We start from the raw sequence: 21,435 nt of genomic DNA on the forward strand, positions 1-21,435 counted from the left end.
AAGTGTCTTTATCTATATGACCTTTTACAACATAACTTCTAGGGAAAAAGGGTGGATAATTCCAGCACAACTCTTGACACCCTCCTAGTTGACCTCCGATTCTTCACCTACTTCAACTTGCCATTGCTTTAACCAGACATATTAAACCATGCAATAACTGTTTCAAAGTCTTCTTCCCTACCTTCTCATAACTAAAATCTACTTCCAGCTAGCTGGCAATATACACAATATGCCCCGAACACATTGACACCTATTATCGTTTGTTCAGAACATTCTCCAATAGATCTCTTAATGCAGTAGACAAACCCTTCAAGTAGGGATAAGTCAATTAATTTTCAGGACTCCGGCACAGTGGTCACGTCATTAGTCTGTGGCCGCTAGATGGTAGCCTTTTGAACTGCCTCCTAGTTGCCGGTTTCCTTGGCTCCTCTTCTGATGTGTAGTCCGAGAAACGTCTTAACGTGGCTACCAGGTACACATGAATTGGCCAATTTATGCGCTAAGATTTCTCAGTTATTTCTATTTTCTACAGCAGTAATGCTATTCAAATTTCATATATTTCATGTTAGCATATTTAGCGTTGCAGTGTGCTACTTCGTTGTTAGATGTAGTCCTGGTGGGACATTATTGTTTTGGTATTTGCCAGGAATACAAATCACAACAGGAGCCAATAATGTTGACAGGTAGGAGGCAGGTTTGCAGTGCTCCTGTCCAGAAGCCCACCTCGGGCCCCTGGACCAAGGTCCTATGAATTAATTTGGCCATCTTTGCTTTTTTTTTTTGGAAATGTTACATTTAAATGTGGCGCCCCTGCGGGTTCAGTCACCACAGAGGTACTGCATCTCACCCTGAGGTGTGGTATCTCACTCTCAGGTAAGGAAGGAGTACTGCCCAGGACCCTAACACCTGCATCCAACACTACACTACTCCAGACTTGCAGGAGGGGCAAGATGCGTCGCTTCCCTGCTGAGCCCTGTCCCTGGCTGGAGTGGGGGGAACCAAAGTAGGGGGAACTATGTAGTGGGTGTGGGTGAAGGAAGAAGTCAGGAGAGCATTTAAAGAAGTGATATAAAAGAGAGGGTGGAACATTCTAGAGTAGAATGGAGTCAGGGTCTTCAGTGAGAGGAAGAGTTGGTAGCAGGAGCTCTGCAGGAGCTCTGCTCAGGGAAAGTGCGGGCCTGAGTGAGGAGGCCCAGGAGAAGGAAAGGAGGAAGGAACGAGAGCAGAAAGAAGGCTCCAGGAGTAAAAGAAGGAAGGATCCCAGGGGTACGGGCAGTGTTGGAGGCCACCTGTATGCCCGAGTCTACTAGGCGGTGAAGGGATTGGGTCGCAGAGGGGACCGGCCCCTAACTAGTGAGAATTACAAATATTCAACTAGGAAACCAGAGGCTGCAGTATTTTAGTTACTGCAGCCACAAGCCACATCTGTCTCACCAAGAAGGTGACCATAGAGGACCCAGGGGACAGAGAAGACGTCGCCCGGAAAGGTCCGCGGTCACTGGATTGGGACACTAGGTGTGAGGTGCAGGGAGACGGCCAGAAGAAACACACAGAAGGGGGTCCCGTTATGTACTCCGGAGGTACCTGAGGGTTGGCTGAGCCCCTGCCCGGTGAATGCAGCACGACGTGGGAAGTTATGATCTGCAGTTGTAACCAGGAGCAAAGTAAGAACTGTGAGAAAATCAGGAAGACTGCACCCCACTGTCTCTGTCAATTATTGCTGCTGCGCCATCACCCCCTGCACTACACTGCACCATGAGCACTACCTCAATATCTATAACATCTACACTGCCCTGGAGCTAAGCTCTACCTGTGGAGAGCTGAATCAACTCTGCTGCATTAAGAACAGCTCCAGAGGACCTGCTCCGCAGCGGCGGCTCCCTTTAGCCGCATACCACAGGTGGCACCAGGAACATTATATAATAACTTTAATTCCCCTGTAAATATCCCCTTTTATTGACCGCCCTGGGTCACGGACCGGGTCACCGCCACTGTGACATCTCCCCTAGCAACGACCGGCACGGCACCGAGTACCCCACTGCCCAGGGGCGCATCATAAACAAGACTGAAAAATAATCTAAGATTTGTCTGAACCATATCTCAAGAATTATTATTGATTCTGATATACATAGTGACAGATGCTTCTAGTATTAAAAAAAATGCTTCTATTTTAGAATTAAATCTGATTAAATCATGAAATTGTAATTCATTGTTAATTTTCTAGATCCAGCTCATGCAGAAGGAAATGGAGAAACTGGAAGTACACTTAACCCCTTCACCTCCTAGCACAGAAAGCCTAGATGATGTGGGTAGTGACTCTGAACGTCCTCAGGGGCCCAGAGGAAAACTTAAGTTTAACCTTCAGTATAATAAAAAAACAACAAACTTAACACTCAGTGTGATTGAAGCCACAGATCTTCCAGAATACAGCAGAGACCCATTTGTAAGGATTCGAGTCTTCTCCAAATCTGATGACTCACAATCTGAAGTTCAATCTGTCATCCATGAACAAGAAACCAAAGTTGTGAAAAACAGCAGAAATCCAGTGTTTGATGAAGATTTCTCATTTTTTCTAAAGGATTACCCATTATCAAACATAAGTCTAAAGCTTGAGGTATCGTGTCTAAAATTTTGCATCTTGATCTGTTTGTATTATCAATTATTATTTTTCAGAATTAAAGGGTATGTCTCATCAGGCCATAGGATTGTCACAGATGGAAGTCCCATGTTTGAGGCCCCTTCCAATAGTCAAAGTAGAGCGGATCTTGCTCTGTTGGCCCAGCTGATCCCTCTATTGCATGATGTGACATAGACTTGAGTGGCCTATATGTGATGCAGCATTTCTCCTTTTGTGGCTGCAGCTAGAAGTTCCTGGACCTGGACCATCAATGATCCGCTAATTGCTGGGGAAGCCATTTCTACAGGAGAGGCTTTCCTAATAAACTGATTCCTGAAGGTCTTGCACTTTGATGTTAATTGGTTTTAATTCATTTTTGTTTAAAGAGAATCTGTTACCAGGTTTTTGCTACTTGATCTGAGAGCAGCATAATGTAGGGGCAGAGACCTTGATTCCAGCTATATATCACTTACAGGGCGCTGCAGTTTTGATTAAAAACTTTTTTTCTGCTGCTGAATTAGCAGTGCTCCGAATGCTGAGCTGTGTATAACCCTGCCCTCATTACTGACTGTCAGATTTCTGTCTACACTGTGCATAGGCAGAAAGCTGCCAATCAGTGGTGGGAGCGTGGTTGGACTAGCTGGAAGCAGGTCAAGTAGTCCGCTTGTGATGACAATCTGCTGATAAAAATGATTTTATGGAAACTACAGCAAGCACCCCAGTAAGTCATACATAACTGGAGTCAGGGTCTTTGTATCTACAATATGCTGCTATCAGCTTAAGGTATAGTAGCTTGCCTTTAATTAAGTGAACTGTCAGACTTTTTGAATGTTTTATCATGAGTTGGTAGCATTTAGCAGAAAGAAAAATATGAGCCAATGTAACGATAGGATTTCTAATGAGTTTGAATCATATGAATTTGTTGTGTGTTTCTTACTTCCAATGTGAAATACAAATGTGTAAATGTAATTTACAACAGGGAATAAAGCGCCTCTTAGATGGTGAGATACACATTGAAATGTTTGTCCAAATAATTTCTAGTGTAGGGGTGCTTTCACATTGCGTTCTGTGTCCCCGTCGGGGCATACGTCCGAAATCCCCCCAATACCCCAGCATATTATTCCAAGATCTAATGATTAAAATGTACTTTGTTTGTGGGAAAACCCCTTTAACTCCCTTTATCATCATAATGTATGATCAGTGTTAGGTAACATCGACACAGAACAGCGTTACAGCTGTATACTGAGGCAGCCTTGTGCCACTTGTAAGAGCTCTGCACAGGACGACTTTGAGTGGGGAGGTGTGTTGAGGACACCAACCTCTAGTGGGGTGGCATGTGAGAGTGTGAACTGTAATAGCAGCAGGAGAGCATTAGGACCCTCTGGGTTTTGCCTGGCTGAGCTGAGAGCAGGGGCAGACCGTGAGAACTTCAGTGACACTCTCTCCACAAGCTTTCCTGTGGGGGTTGTTAACTCCTGTCCCTAGAGAACCTGTGTCCCTGCTTAAGAACAAGTGCTGAGCTGGGGAAAGCTGTGTGGCTCTTTGAAGTTTTGTGGAAGTGCATGCGGAGTGGGCTAGAGACTTTGTGCTGAACGGGCTAAGTGGCAAGGATTCGGAAAGAGACAAAGGATACCATCTCTGTGACAGAGCTCATGGTCGGTGGCCGGGGAAACAGTGAGTGACTGCGAGAGAGACGGGGTCTGGTGCCATCCACATTGAGAGAATACTGACAAGCCCTGGTGAAGTTTTCTTCCAGGACCGTAACCTGAGACTACAGGACTAAAGTCACCGGCATGTGGGCTCAGCATCGGCCGACAAGACAAGGAAAAGTTGTTTTTATTTGGCGCCAAAGTTTTTCTCGACTAGCTGCAGCCACTGAGAATCACAGGCCTGTGAGAGACCACATCTGAGGTTAACAGTACCGTAGCTTTAAGATACCCAGGTATCCCTATACTAGGGGTATAAGAGCAATTGGTGTAGTGTCATGTATTGTTATTGTTAATTTTGGTAGGTTTGTACTCACTGTGCCATTTCATTGATTCCCATAGAACACCCTCACTAGATTGACACTGTAACGGGTCTGGGAGGTGGAACCTCTGGGCAACGATACAAAGGGGCAGTCCTTGTAAGGAAGCGGGTGGCTCCCAGGGAAGGCGGGCAGGTAGTCACGGCAAGTGACGGGGACAGTCTCTGGGTAGAAGGGCAGGAGGTTACGGCAAGTGACGGGGACAGTCTCTGGGTAGAAGGGCAGGAGGTCACGGCAAGTGACGGGGACAGTCTCTGGGTAGAGGGGCAGGTGGTCACGGCAAGTGACAGCTAAGCCTCCCGATAGGCTAGCAGGCGGGTAGCAGGTGGACGCTCCCAGGTGAGCGGGCAAGAGTCTCTGGACAGGCAGGTGGTCACAGCAAGTGATGGCTAAGCCTCCACGTAGACTAGCAGGCAGGTAGCAGGAGGACGCTCCCAGTTGAGCGGGCAAGAGTCTCTGGACAGGTAGGTGGTCACAGCACGTGACGGCAGAGCCTCCAGGTAGGCTAGCAGGCAGGTAGCAGGCGGACGCTCCCAGGTGAGCGGGAAGAGTCTCTGGACAGGCAGGTGGTCACAGCACGTGACGGCAGAGCCTCCAGGTAGGCTAGCAGGCAGGTAGCAGATGGATGCTCCCAGGTGAGCGGGTAAGAGTCTCTGGACAGGCAGGTGGTCACAGCACGTGACCGCAGAGCCTCCAGGTAGGCTAGCAGGCAGGTAGCAGATGGACGCTCCCAGGTGAGCGGGTAAGAGACTCTGGACTGGCAGGTGGTCACAGCATGTGACGGCAGAGCCTCCAGGTAGGCTAGCAGGCAGGTAGCAGATGAGCGCTCCCAGGTGAGCGGGCAATCAGATCCATAGACAGACTGGCAGGGCTGGTAGGCAGACTGTCGGACCGCAGGAATGCAAGTAGATAGACAAGAATCAGGCAGGTATCGAGCAGGAATCTGGCAGGTAACTGGCAGGTATCTGGTAACGGGACCTGAGGGCTGAAGCAGAGTGATAGGCTATGCAACAACATTGCTCGGGCACCTCCATTTTGGAGGAGGTGCCTTATATATGGTGAGGTCCTCCGGCCATTGGCCGGGGACTCCTTAGGACGGTGCGCGTGGCCCCTTTAAGAGAGGGGGAGCGCGCGCGCGCCCTAAGCACAGTAGCCGGGAAGCAGCGCGCGCTGCCAGTAGAGCGGGAGGAAGACGCCGGGCACGGAGCGGAGAGGTGAGGGGAACAGCATCCCTGCCTAGCAGGAGGCAGGGACGCCGACGCAACAGTACCCCCCCCTTTAGGCCCCCCTTTTTTAGGCCAGACAGAAATTTATCAAGGATGAGAGGGGCATGGATGTTCTCCCGGGGCTCCCATGTTCTCTCCTCAGGACCAAACCCCTTCCAATCCACTAGAAAAAAGGTCTTTCCTCTTACCCTTTTGGTGGCCAGAATGTTCTCTACCTCAAACTCGTTTTCAGGGGAAACCGGAGCAGGAGGCGTACCTGTAGACTTGGAAAAAGAGTTAAGTACCACGGGTTTGAGGAGAGATACATGGAAGGAGTTAGGGATCCGCAAGTTGGCCAGGAGTTTCAATTTATAGGCCACCGGATTGATTTGTTTGATAACTTCCAGTGGGCCGATGAACCGAGGCCCTAACTTGTAGGAAGGAATCTTGAGCCGGACATACTTGGATGAGAGCCAGACTTTATCTCCAGGATGGAATTGTGGAGGATCCAGACATTTTTTGTCAGTGTGTCTTTTCATCCGCTCGGACGACTGAAGGAGTGCGGATCGGGTACTCTCCCAAATGGAGGAGAATTCGCTAACGAGAGATTCCGCAGCCGGATTCTCCACCGAGGTGGAGACGGGAAATGGGATCCAAGGATGCTGACCGAAGACTACAAAAAACGGGGATTTGGAGAAAGATTCACTCTCGTGATTATTGTAAGAGAACTCGGCCCATGGTAGGAGATCCACCCAGTCCGAATGGTGGGCATTAACGAAGTGCCGGAGGTAACTGGTCAGGATCTGATTGATCCGCTCCACTTGACCATTGGACTGTGGGTGGTAAGCGGAGGAGAAGTCCAGGGTGACGTCCAGCAGCTTACATGTGGCTCTCCAGAAGCGTGAGGTGAACTGAACCCCACGATCCGACACGATGTGGAGGGGCAGGCCATGGAGACGGAAGATGTGGCGGATAAAGTCTTTAGCCAGCTCGGGTGCAGACGGGAGGCCCGGCAGGGGAATGAAGTGAGCCATCTTGGAAAAGCGGTCAGCGATCACCCAAATGACCGTACAACCGGCAGAGACAGGGAGATCCGTTATAAAGTCCATAGCTATATGCTGCCACGGGGCAGCAGGTATTGGAAGAGGAAGGAGGTGACCGGCTGGCAGATGTCTCGGAACCTTGTTGCGGGCGCAGGACACACAGGCTGAAACAAAGTCTATTACGTCCTTGTGCAGGGTAGGCCACCAGTAGTGCCGGGTAATAAGCTGCAGGGTCTTTTTCTGACCGGCGGGGCCAGCTAGCTTAGACGAGTGGCCCCAGTGTAGGATCCTTTTCCGATCAGGTACTGTTACGAACGTCTTACCGGGAGGGAGACGATTTAGATTCACGGGGGCCACCTGCATTACTCTGGCGGGATCAATGATGTGCTTAGGCTCCTCCTCTAGATCAGACACCAGGAAGGATCGGGACAAGGCGTCAGCTTTGATGTTTTTGTCTGCCGGGCGAAAATGAAGAACGAAATCAAAGCGGGCAAAAAACATGGACCACCGGGCTTGGCACGGGTTAAGTCTCTGGGCGCTCTGGAGGTAAGCCAAGTTCTTGTGGTCCGTGTAAATAATTACCGGGTGAAGAGCCCCCTCGAGCAGGTAACGCCACTCCTCCAGTGCCAGCTTAATGGCCAATAACTCTCGGTCTCCTATAGAATAATTGCGCTCAGAAGGGGAGAAGAGTTTGGAGAAGAAGCCGCAAGTTACCATTCTTCCGGAAGACGACTTTTGGGTAAGTACCGCTCCGGCTCCAGAGGAGGAGGCGTCCACTTCCAGGAAGAATTGTTAGTTGCCGTCCGGACGATGCAGCACCGGGGCGGAAGAGAAAGCCTGTTTTAAGGAAAGAAAGGCTTCCTCTGCTTCGGGCGGCCATTCTCTGGGATTAGTGCCCTTACGGGTGAGTGCAGAGATTGGGGCAGTCCAGGAAGAGAAGTGCGGTATGAAGAGGCGGTAGTAGTTGGCGAAGCCCAGGAACCGCTGAATAGCCTTCAACCCCTCTGGTCGGGGCCACTTCTGGATGGCAGACAGTTTCTCAGGATCCATTCGTAGGCCGGTCTGAGAGATTATGTAGCCCAAGAACGGAAGCGAGGTCTGCTCAAAGAGGCACTTCTCATATTTAGCGTAGAGGTGGTTCTGCCTGAGCCTGAGCAGGACCTGACGAACATCCCTCCGGTGAGTGAGAAGATCCGGAGAGAAGACCAAGATGTCGTCCAGGTACACCACCACGCAGGAGTAGAGAAGGTCCCGGAAGATGTCATTGACCAACTCTTGAAAGACGGCGGGAGCGTTACAGAGACCGAAGGGCATTACCAGGTATTCATAGTGGCTGTCCCGGGTGTTGAATGCCTTCTTCCATTCATCCCCCTGACGGATACGGACCAGGTTATACGCCCCACGGAGGTCCAGCTTGGTGAAGATTCTAGCCCCCCTCAGACGGTCAAATAATTCCGGAATGAGCGGAAGGGGGTATTTATTCTTCACCGTGATCTGGCTAAGGCCTCTATAGTCTATACAGGGACGGAGTGAGCCGTCCTTCTTTTTGACGAAGAAGAAGCCTGCTCCCGCCGGGGAGGTCGATTTCCGGATAAATCCCCGGGCCAGATTCTCCTCAATATATTCAGACATGGACCGGGTCTCAGCAGCGGACAAAGGGTAAATACGCCCACGGGGAGGAGTAGCGCCGGGCATCAGGTCGATTGGGCAGTCGTATGGTCTATGAGGGGGTAATGTCTCTGCCTCCTTTTTATTAAAGACGTCCGCATAAGACCAATAGGGAACCGGAAGACCAGGTAGATTGGCTGGGGTAGGAGAAGGACGGACAGGATGGACGGGAACTAAACAAGTCTTATGGCAGTCCTGTCCCCAGCGAAGGACTTCTCCGGTCTGCCAATCAAGCACAGGTGCATGTTTCTGAAACCAAGGTAGGCCTAGCAAGAGGGCGTGAGAGAGTCCAGGCAGAACATGAAAGAAGATGCTCTCTGAGTGCAGCATTCCCACCTGCAGGGTTATGGATTCGGTGATGAGTTGGATGGGATGTGGTAAGAGGCCCCCATCTACGGCAGCGACAGATAAGGGTACAGATAGAGGTTTGGTGGGAATGCGGTATTTCTCTACCAGGGACTGAGAAATGAGATTTCCGGCAGCTCCAGAGTAAAGTTGGGCTAGTTCAAAATAACGGTTCTCCCCGCAGATGATAGAGACCGACAGCAACAGAGATGGAGAGGGTTTACTCTTTTCTAGGACGACCTCTCTGAGCGATCCTAGACACAGGCGTTTCCCGACCTCTCCGGGCAGGAACGGATCCGGTGCTCCTTACTGCCTCAGTAGAAGCAGCTCCCCTCGGCTCGGGTTAACTCTTGACGGGTCTTGACCATCTTGGTCTGGTCGACCTACATAGGCTCGGGTGAGTGCGCTTGGGGAGAAACGGGAGAAGTGATGGGTTTCTGGAAGGTAGGGGCTAGACGTGGAAACCTCCTCTCACGGGTGACCTCTTTGGCGCGCTCCTGGAACCGGATGTCTATCCGGGTGGCAAGAGTTATTAAGTCGTCGAGAGTGGTAGGAATGTCCCGACCGGCGAGTTCATCTTTAATACAGCCGGACAGACCCTCCCAAAAGACAGACACCAGGGCGTCGTTATCCCAGGCCAGCTCCGAAGCAAGGGTACGGAACCGTATGGCATATTGGCCCACGGTGAGATTTCCTTGACGGAGGCGTAGCAGAGATGATGTGGATGAGGTCTTCCGTCCTGGTTCGTCGAAGACTTTCCGGAAAGCCGTGAGAAAGGCTGGCAGGTTGGACACCAGGGGGTCTCCTCTCTCCCATAGAGGATTTAGCCAAGCCAGTGCCTCTCCCGTGAGATGGGACATGATGAAGGCTACTTTGGCTCGGTCGGTGGAAAACTGGTGTGCCAACAGTTCGAAGTGCAGAGTGCACTGGTTAATGAAGCCCCGTGCCTGGCTGGGATCTCCGCCAAAACGAGGAGGAGTGGAGAGGCGGGGACCGGGAAGAGATGCCATGGTGTTGATGGGCTGCGGCGGTGCCGGGGTAGTAAGTGAGCGTGTGGAGGCAGCTCCCGAAGAGGTAGACAATGTGTCCAGGCGGGAGTTAACACTACGCAGATGACTCAGGATGGACTCCTGTTGGGACCTCTGACGGGAAAGTTCATGACACAAGTCCGAGAGCGAGGGAGCTTGGGTGCCACCGGGTTCCATGGCCCGAGCAAACTGTAACGGGTCTGGGAGGTGGAACCTCTGGGCAATGATACAAAGGGGCAGTCCTTGTAAGGAAGCGGGTGGCTCCCAGGGAAGGTGGGCAGGTAGTCACGGTAAGTGACGGGGACAGTCTCTGGGTAGAAGGGCAGGAGGTCATGGCAAGTGACGGGGACAGTCTCTGGGTAGAAGGGCAGGAGGTCACGGCAAGTGACGGGGACAGTCTCTGGGTAGAGGGGCAGGTGGTCACGGCAAGTGACGGCTAAGCCTCCAGATAGGCTAGCAGGCGGGTAGCAGGTGGACGCTCCCAGGTGAGCGGGCAAGAGTCTCTGGACAGGCAGGTGGTCACAGCAAGTGATGGCTAAGCCTCCAGGTAGACTAGCAGGCAGGTAGCAGGTGGACGCTCCCAGGTGAGCGGGCAAGAGTCTCTGGACAGGCAGGTGGTCACAGCACGTGACGGCAGAGCCTCCAGGTAGACTAGCAGGCAGGTAGCAGATGGACGCTCCCAGGTGAGCGGGTAAGAGTCTCTGGACAGGCAGGTGGTCACAGCTCGTGACGGCAGAGCCTCCAGGTAAGCTAGCAGGCAGGTAGCAGATGGACGCTCCCAGGTGAGCGGGTAAGAGTCTCTGGACTGGCAGGTGGTCACAGCATGTGACGGCAGAGCCTCCAGGTAGGCTAGCAGGCAGGTAGCAGATGAGCGCTCCCAGGTGAGCGGGCAATCAGATCCATAGACAGACTGGCAGGGCTGGTAGGCAGACTGTCAGACCGCAGGAATGCAAGTAGATAGACAAGAATCAGGCAGGTATCGAGCAGGAATCTGGCAGGTAACTGGCAGGTAACTGGCAGGTATCTGGTAACGGGACCTGAGGGCTGAAGCAGAGTGATAGGCTATGTAACAACATTGCTCGGGCACCTCCATTTTGGAGGAGGTGCCTTATATATGGTGAGGTCCTCCGGCCATTGGCCGGGGACTCCTTAGGACGGCGCGCGTGGCCCCTTTAAGAGAGGGGGAGCGCGCGCGCGCCCTAAGCACAGTAGCCGGGAAGCAGCGCGCGATGCCAGCAGAGCTGGAGGAAGACGCTGGGCACGGAGCGGAGAGGTGAGGTGAACAGCGTCCCTGCCTAGCAGGAGGCAGGGATGCCGACGCTACAGACACTGTGTTTAGGTAAAATTGATCCAGACCTTTAGTGTAACTTGTGAGAGACTCAAGGTATTAGTTGTGGCGAGGGGCTGATGTGTTCCCATACCCTGGTCCCATGACAAAGATAAATGTCCCAATTCTCCTGTGTTGTGCGTGTGGTGCAGAACACTCACGTTTGGATTGCAGATCTCTGCTGTCTTCTGTTCTTTCACTTCAGGAACCGCCGCACACACATTTAGGGACTTCCATTCCGTTTTATAAAAAAGAAGTTTACTAGAACACTTGAAATCATCTTCATACAGCATGTAGCACTGATCACATACTTTTCCAGGGTTACCGTATGATACACCGCATGTATTGATGTTCACTGTCCGTTTGTCCTGAGCTGTCCCTTCCATAGCGGACCTTCTTGGCCTATGAGACCCTTGCAGTTTTAAGAATCCCGTACTGTCTATTTCCCGTCCAACTTCCCCTTCAGTGAAGGCTTTTGGACACACGCTTCTCTGTGAATCCCATGGACCGTAGGTCCCGAACGTTAAGAAATGTCTGGTTCAGAGTATCTGAATACGGGTTTTTTGCTGCCGGACAGATCGTGTCAACGGTGCCCCCTGGACCACCAACTGTTCTCTCCTCACATCTCTCTCACTTCCTCTAGAACTAACTGCAACCAGGAAAAACATCTCAGTCCTTCACTGAACCTGCTTCTCCCACACTGAGCAGCTCCCAAACCCCTTAACTCTTTCCTAACTTAAAACTACATCTGCTTCAAGCTATAGTGCCCCCCTTAGCCTTACTATTCTACTATTCTAGTACCCTACCTGCACTCACCTATACTGACCCTATAACTGACACATCAGACAATTGATCATAACACATGTTCACATTTAAAACAGGATATACCGTTATGTGCAGACACAAAGAAAAAGGTGCATGACCAGGTCCTGGTCACCCTCTTACATAACTCACATAACCTGGGAACCTTGGGAGTGGCACATTGATTTCAGCTTTTGCTGATTGTATGTAACTATTAGAGTTAGTGTCCTAGGGGGAACCTGAGACTGATTATTATACTGAATTGTAGTCTAACCCCTGTTTCAGCAAAAAAAGTGTTGTTTATTTCTGTCTCTGTCTCAGTTTGTGACTCACTGGATCTCTTTCGGACCTACGGTCATTACATTTTTGGCATAGTCGGTAGGATCCAGTGCTTGTCATGGACGGAGGCGAGGGAACAAATGACTCTGCCGCACCAACAGTCCCCCCATTGGTAGCGGAACCCCTGGCAGCTGCAGCAACTTTGGGAGGGAATGTGCCGGTAGGAGCTTTACTCCAGCACATGCCGAAATACGATGGGTGTAACATGGAATTGAAGAATTGGGCTGAGAGGGTTCGGAGTATTCTGCGGATGTGTAATCTGGCCCCCGTGTTATGAGCAGAGCTGGCATTAAATGCACTAGAGGGCGACTCTAGGCGGATGGTGATGGTATGTCCAGGGTCAGAGAGGAGCACATTAGAGAAAATCTTGGAGCTGTTCGAGGGGAGTTCTGGAGGCTGGGCTCGTGTGGCCCGGCTTCGATCCTTGTATTTCAATTGGCCCCAAAGGGAATGTGAGACCTTGATGCAGTACTCAAATACCTTACAGGAGACATTGAATGAGGTGAAGCGACTAGACCCAGGGGCCATGGGGGCATTCCGAGAGGTAGACCGCTTGCTCCGGGATCAATTCATAACAGGGTTAGCCAATAAACTCCTTCGAGATAAACTGATGGAGATGACCCGGGCTACCCCGAAATGATCCTTCTGGCAGATTTATCGGGCCACGGTGGAAAGGGAGGAGGAGTCTACACTGGTGGTCAAGGGGGCAGTGGACAGTGCACAGCTGGAGGGAGGTCGGGCGCCAGTTTCAGGAGGGGAAGGACTGGTAAATGTTGTACGGGCTCTGCGTCCAGAACTGAAGGAGCTAAAGCTAGACGTGTCTAAACTCAGAGCTGGGCTGGTCCCTACTCCCACGGGAGGGCCACCCGCAGCTTCCTCTGGAATGGTGGTTCAACAGTTGGCCAGGTCATCCTTCTCGAATGATTCAAGCTCTCGTCCATGAGGAACAGTCACCTGCTGGAGGTGTGGGCGTCGGGGACACATCTCCCGATACTGCCTGATGTCTGCAGCCCCGAAGCCTCTTCGCCAGCGTTAAACTCCCAGCCACTGCCGTGAGAGGGCGAGCAGCAGTGCCCCACCCCCCACAAAGCCCTTGACGGGATGAACAAGATTTGTTCGCATGCAGTCCCGTGCTGGAAGCAGAGTTTGAAGGGCGGAAGATGAGATGCTTCATTGACACGGGATCCGAATGTACTGTAATGCCCTTAGAGGTGTATGAGAGGCACTTCAGTCAACTAGTGGTTCCCGAGGACGGCGTAGTGATACGACTTACCACTGCTAACAATGGCCAACTGACGGTGAAGGGGATCGTGTGGATGCAACTGAAAATGTTTGGTCAAGAGCTGGGTCAGAAAGGGATAGTGCTGGTGGACCACCCTCCTAGAAGAGGGATGGAGGTGACACACGGAATGAACATTCTGCGAGATTTAAATCACCAGATGTATGTGTGGCCGATCTTGCTAGCGCCCCGACAAGAACTCTTGATGCTACCGGCGGGGGCAGCACAGAGACTGAATGGGCTTCAAGTATTAATCGAGCCAGCCGCAGAGAAGTCCTGGTTCGCCAAGGCGCATGTGGCCCCGTTTCTGGTGATTGTGAAGAATGGCAGGGTGACAGTCAGATGCATCAACGTTTTAGATGAGGGTGTTACAATTCCTACTGGGACCATTCTGGCTGAACTTTTCGTGCTGGCGGGGAAGGTGCCTGACAAGGCAGTGTTCGAACTGCGCCCAGATGAACAGTCTTCCTGGACATACGCAGTCGAAGTAGGCCAGACCGAACCTCCTACCGAAGAATGGAATGGTCGTGTGATCATGGACCAGATGGGATTGGATCAGGAGAAACTGACCCCTGTGCAATTGGAGCAGCTGGAGAGGGTCTTGTGGGAAGATCAAGAAACCTTTTCGCCACATGAGGAGGACTTCAGTTGTTCCCAGACAATTGAGCATGAGATTCCCATGAGGGATACCCCTCCTATTAGGGAATGTTATCGTCAAATTCCCCCGACGCTCTATCAAGAGGTGAAGGGCATGGTGGCCAGTATGCTTGACAACCAAGTGATCCGAGGGAGCCAGAGCCCCTGGGCGGCCCCTGTGGTCTTGGTGCGGAAGAAGGATGGGACCCTTTGGATTTGTGTGGACTATCGCAAATTGAATGCTCACATGGTGCGGGACACATATCCATTACCTCGCATAGAAGAGTCTCTGCCAAATATTTCTCAACATTGGATTTTAGCAAGTGGCTATTGGCAGGTACCAGTGGCCGAAAAAAATCGGGCCAAGACGGCGTTTATCCTACCAATGGGGCTCTATGAATTCAACCGGATGCCCTTTGGGCTCACTAACGTCCCGGGAACTTTCCAACGCCTGGTGGAATATTCCTTAGGCGATCTGAATTTTGAATTAGTCCTGATATATCTAGATGACATCGTAGTGTTCGAGACCTCATTTGAAGACCATCTTGAGAAGTTACGTCAAGTACTCCAGCGGCTCAGTTGCTATGGCCTAAAAATAAAACCAAAGAAGTGCCAACTGTTACGGATTCAGATTGAGTATTTAGGCCATGTGATGACTCTGGACGGGGTGCTGCCCGCGACCAGTAAGGTCATGGTGGTGCAGGAGTGGCCACCTCCCATTCCCTGTGAGAGGTTGAGGCCTTCTTGGGTTTAGCGGGGTGCTATTGGCTATTTGTATCTAAGTTTTCACAAGTAGTGAGTCCCCTGAATGAGCTTTTAAGAGGCACGGTGCAGGGCCCCCAAAATCGCCCCATCCCATGGGGACCCCAGCAGCAAAAGGCATTTGAGGAGGTGAAGGCTGCCTTAACGAGTGCTCCGTTGTTGGCGTATGCCCAGTTTGATGCTCCTTTCCTGTTATACACCGATGGCAGTCTGCATGGGCTGGGGGCGGTGCCAGTACAAGTGCAGGATGGTCAGGAGCGAGTAATTGCCTATGGCAGTAGGTATTTAAGAGACACTGTACGCAACCCAGCTAACTACAGCTCGTTTCGCCTCGAGCTACTGGCCCTGGTGTGGGCGATGACAGAACACTTTGCTGAGTATTTAACAGGAGCTGAGGTGCTAGTCATGACTGATAATAACCCTCTGGCTCACATAGAAAACGCAAAACTGGGAGCGTTGGAAAAGTGGTGGGTCGTTCGCCTTGCTAAGTTTAATTATCGAATTAAGTTTCACTCTGGGTGGGAAAACGGAAATGCGGATGCACTGTCAAAGGTGCCCCATGGGTCCTCGGGGGAATAATGGGCCCACATAAAACTCCATACAGTACAATGGACCCCAAATAGTCCTCGATACAGTATAATGAGCCCCACATAGTCCTCCATACAGAATAATGGGCCCACATAGTCCTCAATACAGAATAATGGGCCCACATAATCCTCCATACAGTACAATGGGCCCCACATAGTCCTCGATACAGTATAATGAGCCCCACATAGTCCTCCATACAGTATAATGGGCCCATATTGTCCTCCATACAGAATAATGGGCCCACATAGTCCTCCATACAGTTCAATGGGCCCCACATAGTCCTCGATACAGTATAATGGGCCCCACATAGTCCTCCGTACAGTATAATGGGCCCACATAGTCCTCCATACAGAATAATGGGCCCACATAGTCCTCCATACAGTTCAATGGGCCCCACATAGTCCTCGATACAGTATAATGGGCCCCACATAGTCCTCCATACAGTATAACGGGCCCACATAGTCCTCCATACAGAATAATGGGCCCACATAGAACTCCATACAGTACAATGGGTTCCACATAGTCCTCCATACAGAATAATGGATCCACGTAGTTCTCCACACAATATAATGGGCCCACATAGTCATCCATACAGAATAATGGGCCCCACAAAGTCGATCGTTAACATGATTCTGTATGGACGAGAATGATCATAATATCAGCAGCGCATCCTCTGGATCGTTTATGCCACACAAAAAAATCATTGGTTTTGGTAGCAATCACCTGACAAACAAGCATTATGTTAGTTCATTGGGTGATCAGTGCCATGTTTACATGGGCTGAAAAGTGGATATGAGCGTTCCTGTGACTGCTTGCTCAATGATTTTCCAGTCTAAATGCACATTTTAAAGCTCTAGCTTTTCTATTGCATAGACACTTGTTTCAAGAAAGGAAAATTCACAGATGAAACATTCATTTACATTATCTTTGATACATTTTTCAAAACAGGTAAAAGATTTTGACAAATATTCCAGACACACTCTAATTGGTGAGACGAGGACTGCGCTGAAAGATTTAAAAGCTTCTGAAACTTTGGAATTTGATGAAAATTTGCAGGAGAAAACAAAGGTACAACAATGAATTGTGTATACAGTATGTGGTATGTGTGTATGTACTGTAAATATATATGTGTGTGTGTGTATATATATATACACTGCTCAAAAAAATAAAGGGAACACTCAAATGACACATCCAAGATCTGAATGAATGAAATATTCTCATTGAATACTTTGTTCTGTACGAAGTTGAATGTGCTGACAGCAAAATCACACAAAAATCATCAATGGAAATCAAACTTATTAACCAATGGAGGCCTGGATTTGGAGTCACCCTTTTTTCTTGCCATAATACAAATTCTAACAGTCTATTCAGTAGGACAATCAGCTGTGTATCCACCTGACTTCTGCACAACACAACTGATGGTCCCAACCCCATTTATAAGGCAAGAAATCCCACTTATTAAACCTGACAGGGCACACCTGTGAAGTGAAAACCATTTCCGGTGACTACCTCTTGAAGCTCATCAAGAGAATGCCAAGAGTGTGCAAAGCAGTCATCAAAGCAAAAGGTGGCTACTTTGAAGAACCTAGAATATAAGACATATTTTCAGTTGTTTCACACTTTTTTGTTAAGTATATAATTCCACATGTGTTAATTCATAGTTTTGATGCCTTCAGTGTGAATGTACAATTTTCATAGTCATGAAAATACAGAAAAATCCTTAAATGAGAAGGTGTGTCCAAACTTTTGGTCTGTACTGTATATATACATATATATATATATATATATATATATATATATATATATATATATATATATATATACATATATGTATATATATACAGTGAAGGAAATAAATATTTGATCCCTTGCTGTTTTTGGAACTTTGCCCACTGACAAAGACATGAACAGTCTATAATTTTAAGAGTATTTTAACATTGAGAGATAGAATATCAAAAAACAAATCAAGAAAATCACATTGTATAAATTAGATAAATTTTTTTGCATTTTGCAGTGAGAAATAAGTTGATCCCCTACAAACCATTATGAATTCTGGCTCCTACAGACCAGTTAAACTCTCCTAATCAACTCATTACCTGCATTAAAGACAGCTGTCTTACATAGTCACCTGTATAAAAGACTCCTGTCCACAGACTCAATTAATAGTCAGACTCCAACCTCTACAACATGGGCAAGACCAAGGAGCTTTCTAAGGATGTCAGGGACAAGATCATAGACCTGCACAAAGCTGGAATGGGCTACAAAACCATAACTAAGACGCTGGGTGAGAAGGAGACAACTGTTGGTGCAATAGTAAGAAAATGGAAGAAATACAAAATGACTGTCAATCGACATTGATCTGGGGCATCATGCAAAATCTCACCTCGTGGGGTATCCTTGATCATGAGGAAGGAGACAGATCAGCCTAAACTACACGGGGGGGACTTGTTAATGATCTCAAGGCAGCTGGGACCACAGTCATCAAGAAAACCATTGGTAACACATGACGCGTTAAAGGTTTAAAACCCTGCAGTGCCCGCAAGGTCCCCCTACTCAAGAAGGCACATCTGCAGGCCCGTCTAAAGTTTGCCAATGAGCCCCTGGATGATTCTGTGAGTTATTGGGGGAAGGTGCTGTGGTCAGATGAGTCAAAAATTGAGCTCTTTGGCATTAACTGAACTCACCGTGTTTGGAGGAAGAAGAAGCATGAGTACAACCCTAAGAACATCATCTTAACTGTGAAGCATGGTGGGGGAAACTTTATACTTTGGGGGTGCTTTTCTGCAAAGGGGACATGACGACTGCACCGTACTGAAGGGAAGATGGATGGGGTCATGTATCGCAAGATTTTGGCCAACAACCTCCTTCCCTCAGTAAGAGCATTAAAGATGGGTCGTGGCTGGGTCTTCCAGCAAGACAATGACCCAAAACATACAGCCAAGGCAACAAAGGAGTGGCTCAAAAAGAAGCACAGTAAGGTCATGGAGTAGCCTAGCCAGTCTCCAGACCTTAATTCCATAGAAAACTTATGGAGGGAGTTGAAGCTCTGAGTTGCCAAGCGACAGCCTCAAAATCTTAATGATTTAGAGATGATCTGCAAAGAGGAGTGGACCAAAATTCCTCCTGACATGTGCGCAAACCTCATCATCAACTACAAAAAACATCTGACTGCTGTGTTTGCCAACAAGGATTTTGCCACCAAGTATTAAGTGTTGTTTGCCGGAGGGATCAAATACTTATTTCTCACTGCAAAATGCAAAAAAAATTATCTAATTTATACAATGTGATTTTCTCGATTTGTTTTTGGATATTCTATCTCTCAATGTTAAAATTAACCTACCCTTAAAATTATAGACTATTCATGTCTTTGTCAGTGGGCAAACTTACAAAAACACCAAGGGATCAAATACTTATATATATATATATATATATATATATATATATATATATATATATATATATATATATATACACTGCTCAAAAAATAAAGGGAGCACTTAAACAACAGAATATAACTCCAAGTAAATCAAACTTCTGTGAAATAAAGCTGTCCACTTAGGAAGCAACACTGATTGACAATCAATTTCACATGCTGTTGTGCAAATGGAATAGACAATAGATGGAAATCATTGGCAATTATCAAGACTAGTGTTGAGCCACCCCCGTAGTGTTCGAGTTCGGTTCGGTTCGTCGAACATCCGTGTGTTCGCCGAACTGTTCGTCGAACTGTTCGTCGAACACCTTCGAACACCGTTAAAACCAATGGCAGGCAAACAAAAACACATAGAAACACATAGAAAACACCTTCAAAGGTGTCCAAAAGCTGACAAACTGCTCAGAAGACATAACTAACACATGGAAAAGTGACAAGTACATATAGTCATGCGAAAATAAAAGAGGTGGAGGAGTAAAAGGAGGGAGAGACACAGATATAGGCATGCCATGCCCTTCTAAAATCCAAAAAGTGAGAAGCCGACACGGCCAGTCCGCTCCTGCCCGTGCCACCTCCGTGTCGCCGGGTTTGTGCCAGAGCCGCGGTGAACCCTGATGGCCAGCCACCCTCTCGCAATACTGGTGCCTGTCCGCTGGTGGGTCGAGCGAGCCCCCCTGTGGTGGAGGCAGCTCTAAGCTTTTTAATTTAAATTGTCTCTCTAATTTGAATGAATACACTTTAAATCCATTTACAAGGATCTATTGGAGGGCAAGTCTCATGCCAGCAGCCACGTAATTCCAGCTCCAGTAGCGTCCACTAAAGCTGCTGCAGTTAAAAAGCTTTTATAAGGATCGAGCTCGGCTGTCCACCGCAAGGCATCCTACTGCCAGTCCCAGCCCCTATGCCTTGGGGTGCCTCCTGATGCTCTTCACTAAGTATCCCATGGTCCCGAAGCATTTCCTTTGAAAAAATTAAGTGTCTAAACTACAGGTGGTGTAGCTTGCTTAACAGCCGGGATAATCCGCTGACTAGCAGACACTACTACTAGGCACAAAGTATTTCCTGGGCTAGATGCAGTTAAAAATTTGTAATTAGATACTCTCGTTGGATGCTGAGAAAGCATTCCATAGAGTCTCCTGGCACGCCATATATGATTCTCTTAAAAAGCTTGGGGTAGGGGTCTAGGGGACCCTTTTATAGCCAAAATCACGGCCCTGTATCACAATACGTCACCTAGGCTGAAGATAAATGGAACTGTAGCACCCTGAGGGCTCGGTTGCTACAGACGTATTGCACCTCACCCAGAGGTGTGATATCTCACTCTCAGGTAAGGATGGAGTGTGGATCAGGACCCGACACCTGCATGCATTACACCACATTGCCGTGGGGCAGGGCGACCAATATGCCCCTGAGATGGGCACGACAGTCCCTGTCCCTGGCTGGAGTGGGGGGAGGGAACACTGAGGAAGGGGAACCCTGTAGTGCAGGAGCAGGGAGGAAGCAGTTCCTGGGTGCATTGAGAAGGGAGTATAAAAGGTGGGCACCATCTTAGTTCAGTGCAGAGAAGTCTGAGCAGAAGTGGCAGGGAGCAGGGGCTCTGCATGAGCTCTGCTCCGGAGGCAGGCCTAGTAACAGAGGCCCAGGCCTGGAAGAGGGAGAAGGAAGGAAGAGGAGCGGAGAAGGCTCCAGGAACGAGGAATGAAGGGATCCCAGGGGTGCGGACGGGCGAGTCGCCACCGCACGCCCGAATCCACCTGCGTGGAGGGGTCAGGCCAAAGGGGGAGACCGGTCCCCGAACTAGTGGAGGCAGGAAACGACCCTCAGCTAGAAACCGGAGGCTCTGACATTTTATGTGGCGCAGCCCCTCGCTACACCCGCTAGGAAGGCACCACATAGGGTCAGGGAAACTGGCGCCAAGTTTACCAAGAGGAGGCCCGAGGCAGCCAGACAGAAGTGTTGGTAAGAAAGGCCAGACAAAGGACACACAAAGGGGGTCCTGTGAAGTGCTCCAAAGTTATCTGGGAGTTGTCTGAGCCCCTCACCTGGTGAGCACAGTACGACGTGGGCAGCCGTTACCTGCAGACGTGGTCTGGATAATAAGAACTGTGAGTAAAGGCCCTGAACTGCATCACTGACTCCGTGTCGTTACTGCTGCTGCCCTGCACCATCACCCCCATCCTCCGCATACACTGCCCTGAGGCTATACTCCTCCCGTGGGGAGTTATGCTACGCTCTGCTGCACCCACAACACCAGCCTCAGCGGTCTGCCCTGTAGCGGCGGTTCACTCTGACCGCAATCCACGGGTGGCGTAGTCGTACATTTAAACATCAAAACCAC

At 49.5% G+C, this 21,435-nt stretch overlaps 1 protein-coding gene across 13 annotated transcripts in view; it reads left to right on the forward strand.

Moving 5' to 3' along the window:
- The window catches only part of LOC141174029 (synaptotagmin-2-like), a 204,461-nt gene that overhangs the window by 137,024 nt on the left and 46,002 nt on the right, over window positions 1–21,435 (forward strand). For all 13 annotated transcript variants that reach the window (XM_073658614.1, XM_073658621.1, XM_073658618.1 and 10 more), the window contains 2 exons: window positions 2,225–2,614; window positions 16,613–16,732. In XM_073658614.1, coding sequence (XP_073514715.1) covers window positions 2,225–2,614; window positions 16,613–16,732 — 510 coding nt within the window. The remainder of the gene's footprint in view (window positions 1–2,224; window positions 2,615–16,612; window positions 16,733–21,435) is intronic.

Source organism: Phyllobates terribilis, unplaced genomic scaffold, assembly GCF_046119375.1.
Source record: "Phyllobates terribilis strain yellow unplaced genomic scaffold, ASM4611937v1 Scaffold_13__5_contigs__length_258822181, whole genome shotgun sequence".
NCBI lineage: Eukaryota > Metazoa > Chordata > Amphibia > Anura > Dendrobatidae > Phyllobates > Phyllobates terribilis.